Genomic DNA, 20,995 nt, shown 5'->3' with positions numbered 1-20,995 from the left:
AAACATCATACAATGGGTGAGCAATTGGCTAACGGGCAGGGCCCAAAGGGTTATGGTAAATGGGGCTGCGTCAGGCTGGCGGGCGGTCACTAGTGGGGTCCCTCAAGGCTCCATTTTAGGGCCGGTACTTTTCAATATTTTTATAAACGATCTGGATGTAGGAATAGAAGGTATTTTGAGCAAGTTTGCTGATGACACCAAACTTGGAGGAGTCGTGGACTCGAATGAGGGTGGTAAGGCCTTGCAGAGGGATCTGGATAGGTTGGAGAGCTGGGCGATCACCAACCGTATGAAGTTCAATAAGAGCAAGTGCCGGGTCCTGCACCTGGGACGGGGAAACCCTGGCTGCACGTACAGACTGGGCGATGAGACACTGGAGAGCAGCCTAGAAGAGAGGGATCTGGGGGTCGTGGTAGACAGCAAGTTGAATATGAGCCAGCAGTGTGCCCTGGCAGCCAGGAGGGCCAACCGTGTCCTGGGGTGCATCAAGCACAGCATCGCTAGTAGGTCAAGGGAGGTGATTGTCCCGCTCTACTCTGCGCTGGTGCGGCCTCACCTCGAGTACTGTGTGCAGTTCTGGGCACCACAGTATAAAAAGGACATGAAACTGTTGGAGAGTGTCCAGAGGAGGGCTACAAAGATGGTGAAAGGCCTGGAGGGGAAGACGTACGAAGAACGGCTGAGGTCACTGGGCCTGTTCAGCCTGGAGAAGAGGAGGCTGAGAGGAGACCTCATCACAGTCTACAACTTCCTCGTAAGGGGGTGTCGAGAGACAGGAGACCTTTTCTCCATTAACACCAGTGACAGGACCCGCGGGAACGGGGTTAAGCTGAGGCAGGGGAAATTTAGGCTTGACATCAGAAGGGGGTTCTTCACAGAGAGGGTGGTTGCACACTGGAACAGGCTCCCCAGGGAAGTTGTCACTGCACCGAGCCTGTCTGAATTTAAGAAGAGATTGGACTGTGCACTTAGTCACATGGTCTGAACTTTTGGGTAGACCTGTGCGGTGTCAAGAGTTGGACTTGATGATCCTTAAGGGTCCCTTCCAACTCAGAATATTCTATGATTCTATGATTCTATGATTCTCTCTTTGGAGTGTGCTTAGGCTTAGGATTCAGCATTTGTGAGTTCGAGGTTTGCTGTATTTGGCAGCACAGATGAATGTCCTATTTCGGAAACTGGTAAATTTTGGGATCTAGAAACTGTACAAAGTACGATAGAAGTGCATTAAAAGTACATAATTAATCACCTTTAAAATGAGATGCTAAGGTTGCCTTCTCTGCACGATCAGAATGTAAACCAACTTCAACTGCACGAAGCCGTGTTATTTCTAAGAACATGCAGCTGATCCAGTAATTTGATTCTCAAACATCTCTTAATGCCTTATAACAAGAAAAAAAGACCTATAGATTTTCTTCTCAAAGATGATTGTTAGAGTGCCTGCAAGCACAAGTCTATTTTTGTGTCCGACCAATGGCGATAAGGAAATAAGTGACACAGTACAGATGTTTACACCACATCTACAATCAGCAGAGATTATTTTGGTACCATATGTCTGATGTTTTGGCTCTATTTGCAGGAGGAATTAAGTAATCTACAATCACAGTTCTGTTATGCAATGAAAAATAAACGACACTGAAATATTTTAATTTCATACTTGTGTCAGAATAATGCCTTTCTGTTTAATTGAATACATAGTTTTGACAGTCAAGAGAGATTTGAAGATAAAGCTATGTGGTTTCGTAAGTGTCTACAACTTAGTATCCCAGGAGGCTCCTGAAATCTGTTTCTTTGGGATGTACATCATCACTGACTGCTTTGCTCTCATCTTTCACTGGGGGCTGTTAATTCTCAGGAAATTGAGGATAGTTGCAAATTCGTAAATGCATTTCACTTAGTCTTGTTCAGATAAGGAGACGGATGTTTGCAGTTCAGACTTGACAGAAGTGGATGGGAAGAGGCAAGAGTGTAAGAACATATGGGCATTGTTGAAGAGAGTCCCTGCTTCCAGTGTGTAATGTAAACTGCACATCTGTAAGAGAAAAGGTGTAACTGAAGGAGGAAACCCCTAGGGCACTGTTTTAATGTTTTTAATATCCCCATTGTCTTTTCAGTGTGATGAAAAATAGTGGTTAGATTTCTCCCTACAAAAAAAATAAACAAGTGGTTTGGCAAACAACAAAATGTTGATAGTGCAGCAGCACGCAGCTAACTGTGCTGTGGTTTAGGTTGTGTCAGTGTTTCCATCACGAATCCAGTTTGGAATTTTTAATGTAGCTGTAAAAATCTGTTTCATTCTGAAACTTGGCAAGGTGTTTCTCTGCCTGAGAATGAACTTTCTTGTTTTTAAATGGCAAGGTATCTGATTCCTTTAAATTTGAGGATTTTATAAGCACTTCCAGAGCACTAGTTGTAATACCGGTGAGAACGCTGAAGTGGTTCTCAGGCAGAAGGAAGCAGCTCGTGGGAGGGGTGTGTGCATGTGTGTGTGTAAAACATTGAGGATTTAATGTACGATGAAGTATTGTGCATTATCTGTCTGGTTAGATCACCCATTGTGGTGAAGGGACTGTAATGCTCCTGATACAACAAGCAAGTTAGTTGCCCAGAGAGATGTAATAGAGGAAGGCACTGCGCAGGCAGGCTTTTCTACTAAACTTTGCCAGTGCATGCTAATCTTGATTTACAGGATTGTGTCTGCTCCTTTGCCAAGCTGATCTTTGGGCGAAATCAGTTTGCATTATGTGGCACTGAATCACCCGGTGATGTTCAGATGAATGCAGAGTAGGATTAGACTGAAAACCCATTATCTGGCCAGTCCTTGGGAGGTATAAAGTGGTAGGCTTCCAGCCTCTACTGGAACTACTTGCCATCCAGAGAAGTGCAAGAATGATTTATGTCAGAGGCTTTTTGTTGTACAGCTTCCAAAGAAAGCAGTTGGAATGGTTCGGATTACTGCCTTCTACGTCCTTAAAATAATCTTGGGAATTGATTCCTTCCTTGCCTCTGTCTACAAGTTCTAGCACCTCCCGCAGTGTTTTGGGCAGATAACGTTTACCTTTCACAATTTGAAATGCATTAACAATTGCACTTTTATTTTTTTATTTTTTTTTGTAGGTCACTTGAAAGTGGTGTAGTCAAGTTCAGGAAAAAAGTATTTCACTTATAATTTCATTTTATTCTTAGTTCATAGAGGACTTGATGTTGAGTCCTGCCCGACCACTGTCTGGAGCCCAGACCTGGCCAATGTTAACAGAGAATTTCTTCACGTGGCATCTTTCCTTCATCCCTGAGCTGTTCTTTGTGGGAAGTACATCTCAGCCACCCACTCACAGCTCTGTGAAACAAAGACTTCAACTTCTGTTTGCATTCACTTATCTTAAGTTTTCATTGAGCTGCTGCCCAGCAGCTTTATCTGAAAGTTGTTTTTTCTCTGTTAGCTTTGTCAAGCCTTTCATTCTAGCCCATGTTGACTCTGCACGTCAGCTGTCAAAATGTGTACAAGTATGCATTATACAAGCCTCGACAAGACTGTAGGGCCTTCACTCTTTTTCCCATTGTTGATGTAGTATTTTGTAGCAGTAGGTCATCTGGGATGAAAAGCCAATAATACTTAAGCTGTGGTTGTTATCAAGATGTTGCTTTCATTAAACTATTAAGTTATGAAATCATTTCAAACAGTTGTAGTGGAGAAGATGTACAACTAATGAATGAGGATCATCATTTCTGTACACTGATGAGGTGTACGTTTTATTCTTTGACTTCTTCAGACTTCACTGCATCTTTATTACAGCTTTACAAGAAGTTTGAATTTTCACCCTGTGTTTTATTAAGGGTGGATATTCTACCATTATTCATGCAGCCCAGCGCAGCAGTAGTGCTGTGACGGGTGTATCACAGACCCTTTCCTGTTACCAGTTACTCCTGTCTTACAATTCCAGACTTGCATAATTCTGCCTATTTGAGTATTTTTCTCTGGAGTTTTATAGGAACATATACAAGGCATTAAAAATGTTGTATCCCTCCCTGCATGCTAGAAACCAACATCTGTTGTTGATGTAGAGGATGTTTTGGTATTGTGTCTGGTTGGGCTGTCCAAATGCAGAGGCAGTTACAAAAGCCATCCAGATAGATCTGTCTGTGGAAGCCCAGCACTGGCCACTAGAGTTTGGGTCGGTGCAGCCAGCCAGAATACAGTAAGAATTTTCTTAAGAAAATGCTTGTGTATTATGAGTTGCCTTTATCATGCACATATGATATTTACCTGTCTTTTTAAACATATTACCCATGAAAGCAGTATTAACTATTAGTGTATTTGTATTGCAGATTTCATGTAACTCTTGGTGTCCTTGTTCAGGACAGTGAAGTTATGTGACTGAGATGCAGCTGCTGGCTATTAACATCGGACATCTTTCTTTCTCTCTCCCCTGCCTTTTTTTAGAGGCCTTTGAGTCCTTGCTTCGCTTAGCTGAAAACCGCACAAGTTCCCTGTTTGGGACAGCTTACAGACCTATGGCAAAAGAAGCAGCAGAGCCTGTTAAAAAGCTTTTTAGAGACATCTCTCTCTACATCCTGGGAGCAGAGACTACAGTGGAAGGTGCAGTATTACGGTTCTTTGACAGTCTCTTTCCTCTTGTGTATAGTCGGCTAATAAACCCAGGAATTACAGATTTATCAGAGGACTATACAGAGTGTCTAAGACGTACGAGGCAAGACGTAAATCCTTTTGGACGCTATTCTAAAAGCATGGTTACAGAGCTGTCAAAATCTCTTTGGGCAAGTAGGATGCTCAGCCAGGCCCTCAGTCTGGGCATCGAAGTAATAAATACTACTGAACGTGCAGTTCTCAGCAAGGAATGCAGCAGAGCGCTGGTGAAGATGCAGTACTGCCCTCATTGCCAGGGCTTGACGCTAATCAGACCCTGTGTCGGATATTGCCTCAACGTAATGAGGGGCTGCTTGGCCAGTGTGTCAGAACTGGATGCCCAATGGAGGGAGTATATCTCCACGCTGGAGTATCTGACGAACGAGATGGCTGCCTCTCATGACCTGGAAATGGCACTGACAGGAATTCGGAACTCCATCAATGAAGCCATCCTGCATGCACAGCTGAATGGACCACAGCTCTCTGCTACAGTAAGTGCTTTCTAATTATTCCCTACTCCCATCTATAAGTTTCATTATTGGATGAATAAATATTTGAACAACTTGGTGTTGTCTTTGGATCAATTTTTATTTTTTCAGCCAGATCTTTTTTAATAGTTTGTGAAAATATTACCAATAATTATGATGGGGTTCAACAGAGTCTGCACTGAAATGAAAGTGGGGAAAATGTTTGTTCCTTGAGAAGCAGCTTGGTAAAGCAGATAGCTCTGGCTTGTCTGCAGAATTTTCTAAACAAAACAAGGGGAGCATATTATACTTGATATCAACAGCATATTTTCATTCTCTAAAACATCTGATCCTGGAACTCCAGGAGCGGTGTTCCCCTGGCGTGTGAATATTTGTAATGTGTGGGGGCTTTCCATAAGCAACAGTATAAGGGCTTAGAAGTGAGTGTTTCTAATTAAATGCAAATAAATTAATATTTCCATAATTTTACAGTTGCTTCATTTTTGTGCTGACCATTGAGACGTCAGGAAGGTAGTAGAGTTCTATAGTGAGTACACTCCTCCAATGAAAGTTGAAAAAAGAGCATTGAATAAATTAATTATTTGACAACATTTACACAAGCAGAGGAATTAAATACATTTAAATGGTTCTGTCTTTTGTATGTGGTTGGTCTCATAAATAACAGTAGCGTGTGACTGACAGGTGTTCTCTCAAGGTGTTGAAGATGAGACCAGAAACTACTGAAATGCGTAATGGTGCTGCTGGCATCATCTCTATCAAGTTCCACAGGACTGTCAATGCAAAAAAATGTAGTAGTGTGGCCTTAAGCAGGAGAAAGACTAATCTAAAAAAAAGAGATGCAGATAGATCCCCCTTTCTCAGGGAAGGAATTCTTGCAGAGAATAAATGAGAAAGAAATGCAGAAATCTGTGAAGTTAATTCCTATGCTGAACTCTGGCCATCATATTATGTAAGAGGAGGAAAAATACAAAAAAAGAAGAAGATACAGCAGAGGGTGCTTTTAAACTAAGAACATAGTTTACCAGTAGAAAATGCCTGCATGTTTGTAACCTTCCAAGTTACCTAATGTCACATCTCTCTTCAATTTAGAAGAGTTGACAGAGGCAGATACTGACAGAATATAAAAAAAGGCTTTGTTTATCTAAACAAATAATCCCCCCCCCCCACATACTTTTACACTTCAACAGAATTTTCACTGTGTATTTGGAGTTACCTTAGTCCGTGTTGCTTGATGTTCTTTTCCTTTTCATCCATGACCACTGTATCTGCTAGTTTGATATCTGAAGATAAACGTGAAATATTAAGAAAAAATGAGTCCAATTTCTTGGCTACTGCACAATTGGCGTTGGAGCCTATGTGCATTGTAGGACATCTTGCTTGTGGTAATGTGAAGTTGGTAGCATCATAAAATATACCATAAAGCAGTGCTAGGCCTAGGATGTATAATCAACAATACTCTCACATCTGCTCTAATTTTCACTATCAGGTTATTTATATGTGTGTCTAGAAAGGAAATGAAAATGAAAATATATTCTGAATTATTACCTATTAGTTTTATCTGACTATAGGTAGGTGCCTCTTTAAATTGTCACACTATTTCATTATCGATTACACAGAAATAATTAGGAATAAACTGAAGCTTCCTGGCTGCTAACAGCCCAAATGGTCTGACAGGTATTTCCTGCAGTGTATGCAACTTAAGTGGCATATGCTACAAAATGCTAAAATGGAATTCTGCATTGCATTTATAAGCCCTTCAATCTAGGGGCTTATTGTGCTGGTGGAGTAGAATGTGTAATCCAGGTGAATATCAAATAATTACAGATGAAGTTAATGAGGGCATTGCTTCTAGCTGATTTTGGAGCAGAATTACCTCTGAGGGATCTTTGACCCTTAAAGATAATTGCTATTCAAATCACTTTATCTGGGTCTTTCTCACTTCCCTTTCACTAACTTTAAACATTTTCTTTCTTCCATTAAGAATGAATTCGGAGGGAGCTGTTGTGTTTGAAACTATTTGAAACCTTTTCTTTTCCCCAAAGTTCTTTGTTTTCTCCCACTACAGAAATCTGTGCACAAAAAAAAAAAAAAAGAGAAGAAAAAAAAAGTAAAAAAAAAAAAAAAAAAGTTGGGTGTTGTTTGAGAGACCGCTCTAGGACAGCACAGGATGTTTTCTGTTTGAAAATGAAAACTATATGCCAGTTTGTTATCCTCAGTTCGTAACTTTTTCAAGTGTCGGATTTCTGCAGGTAAGATTATATTTTGAAGACAGAGCATGTTCCGTTATTGGAGCAAGCATTTAGTCTGATATTGATTTAGAACTTTCCTGATTAGTTACAGAGGCTATCCATTATTTAGAAAATTGAACCTAATTAAGCTGTATTTCCTTCTCTGAAGAAATGAGGAGTTGAATCTACAACTTCAGGATTTCCGTCTGTGAGATGGTTTCTTGGAATCCGGGCCTTGATTCTCAATTACACTTGTACCCTATTGGGCTGCTCTCACTTGGTTTTGTACCCAGGATTTTTGTACTTCTAGTATACAGTTTTACTTCTATGAAACTTACTTTTTCAGAAAAGTAAGACTCTTTTGTTTTCCCTTTGTAACAAAATAAAGATCTTTTCTTGTGCATGCAGTTCACCTTCTGCAAAAATTGAAATGTTTAACGTATGTATAGTTTCCGTTACAAATGCTGTAATTGGTTTCATTCAATTATAAATAATCTATGGAAAACTCATTCAGGAAAGCAGAGCACTCCTAGTAATTTTCATTTATCCTGAGGCAGCCTTAATTAATGCACTTGCCCTTTTAGGAGGCATTTTACATTTTTTTTAATAAGCAATATGGCTAAAAATTAGAATTTTTTTTTCTAGCTTGCTGTCTGCCTGGATGATAATGAATAATGAAAAGTTAGATTATGTTTTCTTTAAAATGGGGAAGGATTGAAATAAACCAATAAAGTGCATAGTGTACTTTGCTCAAATGAGGTGCAGTCAATTATTATAAAATTAAAAAAAAATAATCTTATTTATATGAAGAGCACATGACCTCAAGAGACTGGCCTCTGCTATCTCCTCCATTAGAGCCATGAGAATTGTCTGATTTGCTGGGATAGCATGTGTGAAAGGTCACCTTGAAAATATTGATAATCTCTGCTCAGATTGCTGTGGATTGTGCCGTGCCGTTTGTTCAGGGATGCTGGCTTGCATCCAGTTTACTTAACCTAATGTGAGCCAGCCGCAGTCTGCAGCATCAGCAATCATAATCATTACTTTCTGGTTTGTCTGCTGGAATCTAATTGTCTTTCATATTGGTAGGAGCCCTGACTGCTTCTTGGTGCCAGATACAGAGGCCAGGTTTGGTCCCCCTTCCTTATCATTTTTGAGTCTTTCTCCATACTTTGTTTGCACCTTTCTGTGTTTTAAAGACAGGTGTTGTTTTCTCATGTATTCAGTCTGCCATATTATGCTGTAACCAAACGCTGTATTTGTGCATCATTCATGTTTTCTTATTTTTATTCTAAGTGGAAATAAAATACCTTCAAGTAAAATGCAGGGAGAGGAGGCAGTTTTGAAATGCATGCTGGTCTCTAGCACCTGGGGGAAGTTTACTTGCTTGGTTATTCATTACAAGGCAAATTCCCTCTCTCTCTTAGTAAAATATTATAGTCCTTAAAATATAAAAGTTATGATTATGGAAGTAGTAAAAATAAACATTTAAAAAATATAGAGGTTGCTCCGTGTTCATCAGAGTACTAGATCATATGCTTAACCTGAAGTATCTTGTTTAAACCATGTTTTTTTTGGGTGAAGGATGCTCTTGCACTTCGCGAGGCGGAGTCCCCTGTTGCTCACCAGCCGCTGTCGGTGCTTCCCGGACCGAGCCCTGTAAGGGGCCATGCCTGGTGTTTGAGAGGCACTGAGGAGGTGGGCTTGCAGCACTCCTCCAGCAAGCTGGGGGGCATTCATGGGGATAGGTAGTAGGACCAGAAGAACATATGAGGTAGGGAAGATTTCTGTTGGATCAGAAGTAGAATCTGTCTGGCCATGCTAACAACAAATCTGCACCTCTGCTGATACTGAGCAGATCCTGGTATTGCAGTTTTGGCTTTGCCTGGAGTTTGGTGGTCTTGCACATGTGGCACTGCTGACTTTTTATTGGTGTGGATCTGAAGGGCAGAGATGGTCTGTGGGATGGCGTCATGCTGTATAGGCAAGTGCTGTGGAGTCAGCGTCCTGCTCAGGTACTGATTCCCTGTTCCCTTTTGGCAGTCTGTGGTTACAAAGAGATTGGGTTCTCCTCTGTGCGATAGGATATATGGCTTCCCAAGGTCAGAGGTCCAACAGCAGAATGTTCCTGTGTTCTGAGGTCCAATAGTAAAAGGGTGCTTCTTCCATTTACTAGATTATTTGAGCATATAAGATGCACTTCTGCCTGTGTTGGAAAGCTCTGTGGGCCTAGGTTCCCTCGCAGCTTCTGGAAATGGTGATTTGCTGCTTGCTCTGCAGATATGCCCAGTACTGCCTGGGAAGCTGGCGAGGCCTCTATCAGCTGCAGTCTGGCAGGGGGTTGGAGCCAGGTGGTCTCTGAGGCCCTTCCTACCTAAGCCGTCCCATAATTTGTCATTCTATACTTCTTCAGAATAGAAAAATACTGTACAGCTGAAGTTGCTGTGTGTCAGTGCTCCATTTATTAAGGGCAAGGTGAAGGCTATATTGTCAAAGAAAAAACATCTTATGGTCTGAATTCCACTTCAGCTCAATAGCATTTGAACACGTAATTACCTGTTCTTAGCACATTTCCCAGGTACTGCCATGCCTTATACTCTGCATGTGGCTCTTTGTGAAGCCTGCCTACATGGTGGAAAATGCGAAGTGTTGTGTGTTAGCAAAAACATTGGGAAGGTAGGAAGATGCAGATTGTCCTGAAACTTGGTCGTCTTTCTGCATGTTCATCCAGCATAAAGTACTTGTCTTTGTACTAATGTTGTAATGGCTGAAAATGTTTTAAATAAAGAGAATGTAAGAAGCCACAGATCTAATATTTTCAGAATGTCTGCTCATTCAAGGCAAAAATCCACCACACAGTTTTTGGATTATAGGAATAATAAAAGCAAAAGCTAATAAAGGACTTGATTGAGGGGGACTGTAAAGCCTAGCTATTGTCAGAGATCAGGAATTAGGAGAAAGAAGAAAGATCTGTGCCTTGAGCCAATTAAGTTATTGGAAGCTAGCTTACTAATTAATGCGATGAAAACGACAAAAAAAAATGATACAAGAATAAACTTTGGTGAAAGGAGCAGCTCAGAGGCAGGAGAAACACGGGAAGTGAGGAGTATTTAAGATGCATGATGCTAGAAATTTTGGGAGTGTTAGGGAGAATAAAATGAGTGATTGGGAGAGAGAAAGTCTCGTCAAAACCCCAGAGTGATAAGTGGCAGTCTTTCCACAGGCTTTGAAGACATCAAGGATGATATTGAGAAGACATCCACTAAATACAGATTGTTTTTTAGAGGGGATTGGTTTAAGGCTGTAATGAAAGAGAGAATCTGCTGGCTTTTTATGGCAGATCGTTCATGTGGTGCTTCTTTAAAGTTGTGTGTCTCAGAAGCAATGCAAGGAAGGCATGAGAAGGTGATGAAAGCAGGGTCCCTAGCAAGGAATGTAGTCCTTGATGGTGATGAAAAAAAGACAAAGGAGTTCAGCTTTCCATGCCTGCTCAACTGCTGCTTCTTCAGTCATTTGCAATTAGGGATGTAATTAGGAGCTGGGGAGGCACTGTGCATAGAGAAACAGCAAATTAGAACCTTAAAGTGGTTTTAGACTTACAAAAAATAAATAAATAAGAAAGTACGGGTTGACGATTGGTCTTGGCTGGTCTGTCAATCTCCTCTCATCAGTGGTTTTAAAAACTACTCCTGTTGCAAAGCAGGCAGTGTGTGGTCACGAAATGCATGCACAGCGCTCTCCCCTATTGTCTAAACTTGTCTCCCTGAAGCCACTGTAAAATGGATTTCTCTTACTGTTTATGTTACATCATTATTAGTGTTTTGATTTTGAAATTGATCTTGTTGACCAGAATATGGTACTTAGCGCTGAAGAAAGTGGTTGCTCTGCAGGTGAGTTCAGGCTAATAGTTATCTGAGGTATTTAACATATAGGTGGGTAAGAGTGGGAATGCTGGCCGAGTTGGAGAGAGCAGCTGGGAGTCTAAAAACAAGAAGGAAAAGGCTAAGTTTATAGAAGCACTGAAAGAGTGGCTAAGAATTAAATCTTTCTTATGAAATAGCTGTATATTGGTGTCATATCTTAACAGTAATACTGAGTCAAAGGTAGAACCAGATTTTTTTTTTTTTCAGTTATTAGTTCTACACTCCAGCACCTCAGTTTTCCAGAGATCTGAGGGTGTGCTATCAGTGCCCTTTACAGGCACATATGATGCACCTCAGCACATGTTCTTGGCTAACTGGAAGATACAAAGGTGTGTGTATACCTTTGGTACTGAAGAAGCAAGCCATATAGATATTTGTTAGGTGCAGTTTAAGGATGGAAAGCGGCATCTGCCTGTGAAAGAATAAACTTGTATCCTAAAATGCCCACATTACTACAGTGGGCTTGAGTCAAAACTTCCTGAGGGGGGAAAAACATATGAAAACAAAATGAAAATGTTGCTGTATTTTTTTTTGGTAGAAATTCATCAATGTATGGAAGGCTTAGAGAAAAATAATTGAGGTGGTCTGAAGTCATTAGGAATAAATTAGAAAAAACAAACCTGCAAAACAAAAGACACAAGATGTGTTTAAATGGTCACCTTTAGGAAAATAAAAACTCAGTGTGGGAAAAGACTGCCAAACTTAAAGCAGTGGGAGACTGATGCACATTAACCTTACAAATTGGAAAAGGAAATGGCAGTACTGTGAACAAAATAAATTGGTGCTGAGTAAGTTCACAGCAACAGTTTCTGCCAGCTAGTAATGAACTACTTGATTAGAGATCAGTGTCATAGGACACTCCTGGAGACTTTGGAGAGCACTCAGAGCTGAACTCAAGTGCTTCCTTCCTGCACGTTTTCCAGCTGAAATGATCAACACCAGCTATCAATAAGCGTAAGGACCAAATTTGGCAGAGATAAGAGCAGTATATTCAGTACCTTGGGATGCTGAAAATACGTGTGAAAATGTACATGGAAAGCTATGCTTGTGAAATATTTGCACTAGAAATGGTATGTAAAATGTCATTGTGCTTTTTCTTAAACTCTTGTTACCAGTAAGTCTCCTCTGAAAAGAGAAAATGGAGGAAATGCTTAGCTATGATGAGGTCTGCAGATGATCTTGTAGGAGCCTGAAGGGCTGCCCTCTTGAAGCTGTCTAGTTTGGCAGTGCTTCTTGCAGATGTGGTCTTGAAGACACAGAATCACTTATGCTGAAGGCATGATGTTGTGCATGTTGTTGTCATGAACCAGCATTACGTGAGTGTACATCAGATTCAAATCCTTTGTGAATAAGGGACAGAAGGAGACCTTTTTGGAAACCTGGTGAATTGCACTGAGGGTGCATCTTGTAACGTAATTACCTATTTTTGTGTAAAAGTTAAAAGAATGCTATTAACAGTATAGGACATACAGAAATGCCTATTTCAAAATTTTGACGTGTTTCTCTTGAGATACGTACTTATCAAGAGATCTTACTGTCTTACGGTCAGTCAGGAATTAATTTTTAAAAAATGAGCTGTAGAACTATGTATCTGGAGTCCACAGAATTTCACAGAGTATAAGCATCTAGTTCTTGTAATCAGCTTTGTGAGTTTTGCCCCGTGCTATTTGCTTGATTTAAAAGCATTTTGACACTTGAGTACTGTAGAAGTATTTCTGGAAATAATCATCTAAATTGTTCAATGCATTTGCCTCATTCCTATCTGTTACAAAAGTCCTCTGGAGCATTAGAGTTCGTAGTCTTGAACAGCTCTTAAAGAGGATGTCAGGAGCCTTGTGGCCTGTGTTGGTTAATGACAGTTGTCCTCCATGCAGGTGTTAGATAGCAAGGAGTAGCATGATCTCCATGTGTAAAGCATCATCTCATCAGTAGTGATGGAATGGCTTGAAATTTGATATTTACCCAGAAAATGTCACAACAAAGTAAGTTAAACTGAAACATGTTTCCGAAGTCTAAACTATGATGAATCAGAGCAGGAATAAAACCCACCGTATAATTACGGTTGAGTTGGTCTGAGACACGTGGGTACTGGGTGTTATCCAACTGTCATGTTATTTGACTGAACAAGTAGCCAAGATTTTGGTTTTCCATAAATTTTTAGCCTTGTTTGCTTTTGCAGAAAATTGTCATTGAACTGGATGTAGGTGTCTCCTCATGCCCAAAGGCGTTCTCTCACAAGTTGTACTTTACCTCCTGACTGACAGCTGACTTGCTGATACACTATTGTGTATCCTTTATCTGTACTAAAATAAAAAGTGCTTCTTTGCCTGACAGAGCAGTATTCAAGTTCTGCTTTTAATTCCTTACATCTTACGTTTTGTGTAAACATGTAACCTGAAAGTTTTATGGTAAATGTGGAATTGATGGATGTAGCTTTTAACCATCTTTTGGTTTGAAAATGGCTTTGACTGTGATTAACCAGATGTGATTAATGATTGTGGTCAGTGTTTTGGAGCTGATAGTGATTTGGGGTTGCTGCCTTCTGACAAAGACTTCTATCTTTGAGAGGTATCACGGCACCATTCTTTAATTTACAGCCATGGTATGGTTGTTTGGTCTACTTTTATTGCCAAAGTACTTGTGGAAAACACACCAGGTATCTGTGTAGGTTTGTGGTCCCAGAAATATTAAGCTAGAATATAGGTGAATGTTTCCAGGAAATTTTGCATGCATGCATCATCAAGACAGGTAAAATGCTACAGGAGTGTGGTGTTTAATGTAGGTTGTGGGGTGTATCTTGTTGTATGGTGTATCGCCAGTAAGTTGTCCAAATGTAGAGAGTAAGGACAGGTTAAATGTAAAGCAAAGAGATAGTAACCTGCTTTTAGAGCAGGAGGCCTAAACAAGGTAGTAAATACATGTTTGTATGTATATACATATATAGTATTCATTATGCCTTTTGCCTATCAGCGTTGTTTAGGGGACATAATTTAAAAAATAATTCATCATTCATTTCTGAAAAGTACATTGTATTTCTGTAAGCCATTGATACTGGTTGTAAGTACATGCTTAAAAGTGCACTTTTGATGAGGCAAGTGCCCTTGGCCATTGCAGGATTTGAAGTCTTGCCCCTCTGATGCTAAGCACTATGATCAGTAACCCAAGTGTATGCAACCATGTGCACACATTACTCTGCAAACACGTAGACTTGCTTTTCTTCTCTCCTTCAGATAGATGAAGCTGCATCTTTTTTAGGGTGTGGATAATCAACTTGTATCTAAAACTCTAGTCCAAGTAGCATCTATTTTTGAGTTAGAATGAGCCTGTTAATTCCACTTTTGATTCAAATTTAGTTCTTCTCACTGAGAGCTTTGTATCTGTGTGATGTAACCAGTGTTTCTCAAAGCAGCTGCTTTGTTTCATTATTATTATTTTTGCCAGACTGAGGCTCTGATACTTTTCAGCACTTTCTGGTTCCATTAAAATTAGTTTCTAGGAATTACACAGCCAAGTGTAATTTTAATAAGATGATTTAAAAAAAAGTCCTATGTAAAATGTATGGTCAATCTGATAATCATTTTCACCTGCGAAGCTGCAAGTGCGGAAAAGTGTGCCCTAGGTCACAAAGTCTGTGTCCTGTTTGACTTTTCACTTGCTGCTGTATGAAGAGGCAGGGCTGCCTGTGTCTGTCTGATGGTAGGGTATGAGCTATGGGATGGAAGTTCTACTGAAGCCATAATCATAAACCTGCCAAAGTAACACAGCCGTAATTTCACCTAGCACTCTGTATCTTACTGGGAATATGATGTTGGTGTCAGCACTTCACCATTATTACAGTTGAAGGATGAAGGACGTAAATATGGTGAGAGTCCAAGATTTTGCTTGAAGCACAGTACTGAACAAGACAATCAGTGCTTGGGATAATATTTATGGAAATGATGGTACTCAGGATGACAGATGATGTGCTTAGCGTTTCAACAACAGTTGTGTACACTTTTATTCCCCGTTTTTACTTCTTTCTTCCTTGTCTTCTGTGCACCTATCATAAGTCTCCAAAAACTGTGTAAATTATCTACTGAAATTGAATGTTATTTTCTATTACAGAATTGATGTGAAGTACAAAAGAAAAATCAGATACTCAGATTTTCTTATGGACCTGACTTCCTGTTCTGCTTTTTATTAAATGTACTGGAATTTGTAGTTGCGGCACTTTGGAATCTTGGCACTTCTGCTTGTTGTGGTTAATTTTTGGTCTTAGAAATTAACAAGGCATCAAACGATGAAGTTAGAGTGTTGCTGGGTTGGGGTCCAGTCCCTGGTAAAAAATGCAGCTCTAGCATATTGGCAGCTAGACTGCTTGTTATTCATTGTAAGGCGTCTAGCTATGGGAGTGTTAGATGTTTGACAGCATTGAATAGATTCCAGTCAGCCATACAAACTACCTCCAGTGAAGTGGAAAGGACCATAAAATTGTTTTAGCAACAGCTAATTCTCTTGAGTCTTTTAAGGTTTTTTTCCCTTTTTTTTTCTTTAACTATTTGGTTGCCAGTAGAAGACTTGCCAGTTTAAACAGTAAATGCACCCAGATTCATTTCACGTTTTTAAGATCAGGTGTGTAAACTTTTCACTAATTTTGAATTCAGCAGTTAAAATTTTGGAGGAGGGAAAAGTATATATTTAACAATGGTACTTGCCTTTGAATAGAAAAAGAAGCTTTTACAGCATTGGTTGTTAAAATATTTTTTCACTAATTAATTGAAGTCCTGTTTGTATCAACAAGACATTTGAGTGCTAGTCTATTAACTTGTAGGGAAATAGGTCTAGCTTCATGTCCCTGCTCATCTTTTAGCTGTGGAAATGTTGCACAAGCTCAATGCTTATTTTACAAGCAGCTTGGGGATGTACCTTGACTTTTTAGACCTCTAAGGAGCTTTTTTTCCTCCTGAATATTTCAGACTGTGGATTCAGTGTTTGAAAACTTAAAAATGTGTCCCGTCAAATGTTTCATAAGAGAAGATCTGTTTGCCTCTTAGTGTACCGTACGTAGTTCAGCCTTCTTCAAGAAGGAGTCTTAAACGCAAAGCATTTAAGTAGTCCGGGAGACTCTACGGCAGTAGATTTGGAAGAAGCCTTAAAAATTGTGGAAAATGTTATAGCTTCACGGACTTAAAGAACCAAGAGCCTCGTTAAAAGAGGCTCAATGTTTACAATTTGAGTGCAAGGCTTAACTCTGCTGGCAGTAGATAGGCAAATGAGATTGGAATGAGGAGCAAGTTACCACCTTCTGCCATGAAACAGGCTGCCTCCTGCGGAGAACTCCTGCTGTACACTGGGAAAAACATTTGATCCAACTGAGTGCAAGCTGTTCATCTCTTCCTTCTTGCATCTTTTTCTCAAGAATGACTTGGGTCAACATTAACTCAAATAACTGAGATAAAATTGTCATTACCAGCATTTGGCCTTACAGTAAAAAATACCAGCTGTGGTTTGGAAGGCATCAGGCAGCCGGCGGTGCCGGCACATGGGGCTGCACTACATCAGGGCTAACGTTGCCAGCTTGTGTGAAGAAACCCAGGACATAGTTTGGAAACAGGAACCCTGTGACATTCCTTTCTTCTATAGTGAAGTGAGGTGAGAGTTGCTGCTCATTTTATTATGGTTCTATAACTTCTGTTAATTGTAATGAAGCTTTATTTTAAAGTGAATTTTATTCTTCTTGTCCACAACAACAACACAAAACAATTTTGTTTCACAGAATTTTTCCATGGTCTCGTGGCTTAGTCTGTGAACCCCAGCTACCTCATCTGGCAGGAGGCAGTAGGAAAATATGATGTACAAGAACACAAGTGGAGGAGCAGAGTGCTGTTTGGATAGTGAAGAGGGAACTGGGGCATTTCCATCCATCTGCGTGCCCCTACTGAAGGACACTTGAGCTTGGCTGCATGATGCAGCAGTAGTCAGAGATGTGCACATACTCGCTGGAAAATCCATTAGTCCTTTTCAGGAAGATATCCGTGCTTTCTGTCTTTAGTTTTCTTTATGATTTAGTCAATACTTTCTGTTAAAGGCTTCACTAATAAGATGGTTGGATTCAAATCACTCAATATATGGAGTGTATCGGTGATTCTCCTTTTGTTGTCACTTGCTACATCATTTTAATGTCATGTTTGGTTTTTTACGCATCTTTTTTCCCCCTCTAATAAGCACATGTAATGTTTCCTTTTGTGGAAGCAAAATAAAAGAATCTTTTCTACTTGCTAGGACACTTGTATTTATATATAACACTAGACCAGGGATGTGAAATGTTTAGTGAATTTTTAGTGACTTTTTTTTTTTTTTAAGTGTGATGAATTTATATCTACTGATTCATTTATTTTTTCAGTGCAGCAAGTTGGAACTCTGTTGCTAGCAGCAGACTCAAGAACAAATGTTTCTAAATGAGGGGGACTGAAGCAAGTCAGAGAAGGATGGTGTGGTGCCAGCTGCCTGCTGAGCTGCACTCTGTCCCCCACCTCAGTGGGATGGGGGGAGAAATTACGACGAAAAAGCTCGTGGGCTGAGATCGAGGCAGGGAGATCCATTTGCAGTTACAGTCATGGGTAAAACAGACCTGACTTGGGTAAAAGTTGCATTTCCCATCAAAACAGTCAGATGGTGATGGAAGGCCCACCTTGCCCTGCCACCTGGCTTCCTGGGACCGGATGGAACCTTCTGGAATCTTGTGGAACCGTGTGTAAGGTGGGGAGGACTTTTAATTTCAATATGAGCTTAGTTATTGACAATTTAAACTGACATTTCTCATGGTCTGGAAAAAAATAAAAGGTTTGTTCATCAGAGTTACATATGAAAATACATTATCCATGATTCCCCTTTGAGACCATGTGTTGTGACCCAGGTTTTCCAACTCATAAGAAATTTAATGCACATTTAAAAGCCTTTTTACATTCTTCCCCACTGTATCCAAACCCATGGGTGATTTTTCCTTTTTTAATAGCTGCTCTAAAGTATTGCTTTGCTTTTTTTGGCATCTTAGACTTCAAGATGTATTAAAATGAGGGAGGTCAGCATCTGAGTTTTTCAGAGCAGGGTTAAGTCCAAAATCTTTCCCTATTCTTTTTTGAAGCTTTTTTTTTTTTTTTTTTTTTAAGTATTGAATGTCACGACAGCACTGTGGAGTGGCCAGAGAATGTGTACGTACTTGTGGGCTAGGTCCTAGCTAGTATAAGTCTTGTAAATTTAAGTACAGTAATGGCAATTCGTGCCAGCTGAGTGTTTGTCCTACACAGGTCATCTTCGTGTGCTTTCAGCCTCTCTAACTATTACAATGGAATTGCAAGTGCTTGAGTTAAGCATGAAGAAATAACATATACAGCAAACTTGGCACAGTGAGGCTCGCCTGGAAGAGAATGACTTCCCTTCCCTGCGGACCCACTGTAGAAATGACTCTAGTGTGTCACAAATCGCAGCATCACTGTTGGCTAAGAGTTGGGATGTATATACCAAACCTAGCTCACGTTCAGAAATAAACGTGTCCTGATCTGAATGTTGTCCCTTGAATGTTGTTTATCCTTTTTCAGAAAATGAAGCAAGCTGCTACCTGCTTGGAGTTCTCTTAGGTTTATATAGTTAAATATTTTGGTGCATGGAAAACCTGCAAGAGACTTTGGGAAAACTGTCATATTTGGGCCTTTAAGTTGTATATAAAGTATGCCTCAGTTCAGTGTTTTCAGTGGGATTTGTGATTGACTAACGGGACTCGAAATTGCAGACCTACTTTTTCAGTGCAGAAAAACTTAATTGACCTTCTGTTTTTCTTTTCTAGTTCTCTAATACATTGTCCTCCTGTAGTTCATGGCATTGAAAGCTGGATGTTTTCCACAGGTCGTACAGAAGACATTGTGTGAAATCACATGGTGCTAGAGCTGGAAGAGATCCCAAGAGGCCATCTAGTCCAGCTTTCTCTGCTCTAAGGCAGGATCAGTTGTTTGAGTTGTTTTGGTACATCGCTAACGGACTGCAGTACTTACGGAAAGCTGTTGCCAGCTAATCAGGAAAAGTTACTTTGTTTTGTATTTCTGCCCACTCTTGTTATGTCCACCTCTTCCAGTCCATCTAAGAAAATTTGATGATCAGACTTAAAATAGAGCACAGAGCTGGTAACATCACTTAGTAGTTTTTGCATTTATGTAAGTAGTACTTACAGCCCTCTCCTTTCACACACCCCTTTCAGGCCTGGTGACTGACTTCATCTCATAGTACTACTTTTCTTTCTGACCTCTAACTTCTCAACTCTGAATATAATACCTGTTGGTTTAGAACAGGCTCAAAACTGAAGATACAGAACCAAAGCAGAAGTCAGAAGTACTGAGGGAAAGTGCTAACTTGGGCAAGAATGGAAGAGTGAGGATCTGTTACTGTCAAATTTTTGCTTCTTTGAGGCAAGTGAAAGATTTAGTCGTAAAACAGATGATGACTCTTGCTGAGAGGTATGACAGTTTTTGTCTGAAGTCTGAGAGAACGAAATCACAGTTGGTCTGTGGAATCACAGCGATGTGACGAGAAGTCTGAGGCTGAGGAGGCAGTGGTGAAGGAGATCAGTCTGTGTGTTCTGCTGTTGAACTGGAAAACAACTGGAAAATAACAAGGGAAGAAAGATGGTGCTGTTGGTAGGATGCATTTTTTTCCTCTGTAACTACTTCCTACACCCTGCTATTTCCTACACCCTGTATGCTTTTACAAATGCTTATCATAGATCTACAGTGAAGTTGGTTCTAAAAGCTAATGCCATTAATCAGAAAAGTGGTGGTTTACACTGCTATGAAGCTGCATGGTTTATGAGTTATTACTTGGTACTTATCGGAAAGCCAGAAATGAAGCCATCAAATACTCGATAGGTCCCACCTTGACTTTCTCTGTATTTTTTTCTGTAGTAACTTTATGAGAAAAGTAACGAGTGTTGATTTTTCTCATTTTACCACAAGCACCTTGAAATTGCAAACTATTCAAGTAGAATGATTGTTATTGATTTTTCCTTGCTTTATCTGTAGGTTTTATTGCATCCTTAGAATTGTGTAGACATTGAAAAGTATTAAAGAGCTCCTCCAGTCTTTTGAGACTACAGAAAAGTGGTGTTTCTGAAGCAGGAGACACTTACTCAGTGCTCAGTTTAGACCATTTATGGTTCCTAGTACAATACGTGGTGGTTCTCTTGAATCACTTGGAACTTTTTTTTTTATTTCTCGGCTGTGCAGTTTCTGGTGGATGCTTGTTGTACAGCTGGTTGTTGGCATAAGATGTACAGAGTTCTAATAAGTTATACAATATTTCCACATATATACTGTATTGAGGAGTTCACCTTGTGATCTCAAGATTCAGAAATTGTTTCCCTTGAATTCATTATCAACAGATACAGTATGCTGAATTTTTTTTTCCCTTCTCCATTTGAGTGCCAGGAGTCAGCAACATTGTCATGTGCATGGCAGCCCATCGTCAAAGCCAGATGACGTTGTCAGGAGGTAAAAGACCTCTACCTGCATATCCCTTACTGGTTACTGTAGAACAGCTGTTTTTGGAGCCACAATCCCTTACACTATCAGTGCTCCATGGCTTCATCTGAGTCTCAGAACACCCAGCCTCTTGGTAACATGCTAATAACATGCCCAGCATTTTGCTACATAAGGAGCCCAAGGTCACACTTCTTGCCCTTGCTCC

General features: G+C 40.1%; 1 protein-coding gene across 7 annotated transcripts in view; it reads left to right on the top strand.

Moving 5' to 3' along the window:
- The window catches only part of LOC118171631 (glypican-5-like), a 411,554-nt gene that overhangs the window by 126,581 nt on the left and 263,978 nt on the right, over positions 1–20,995 (top strand). For all 7 annotated transcript variants that reach the window (XM_035334914.1, XM_035334910.1, XM_035334915.1 and 4 more), the window contains one exon: positions 4,442–5,136. In XM_035334914.1, the coding sequence (XP_035190805.1) occupies positions 4,442–5,136 (695 nt within the window). The remainder of the gene's footprint in view (positions 1–4,441; positions 5,137–20,995) is intronic.

The sequence above is a fragment of the Oxyura jamaicensis genome, chromosome 9 (assembly GCF_011077185.1).
Source record: "Oxyura jamaicensis isolate SHBP4307 breed ruddy duck chromosome 9, BPBGC_Ojam_1.0, whole genome shotgun sequence".
NCBI classification, from domain to species: Eukaryota; Metazoa; Chordata; class Aves; order Anseriformes; family Anatidae; genus Oxyura; species Oxyura jamaicensis.
The sequence above is the reverse complement of the archived record's forward strand: the minus strand, read 5'-3'. Positions and strand labels throughout refer to the sequence as shown.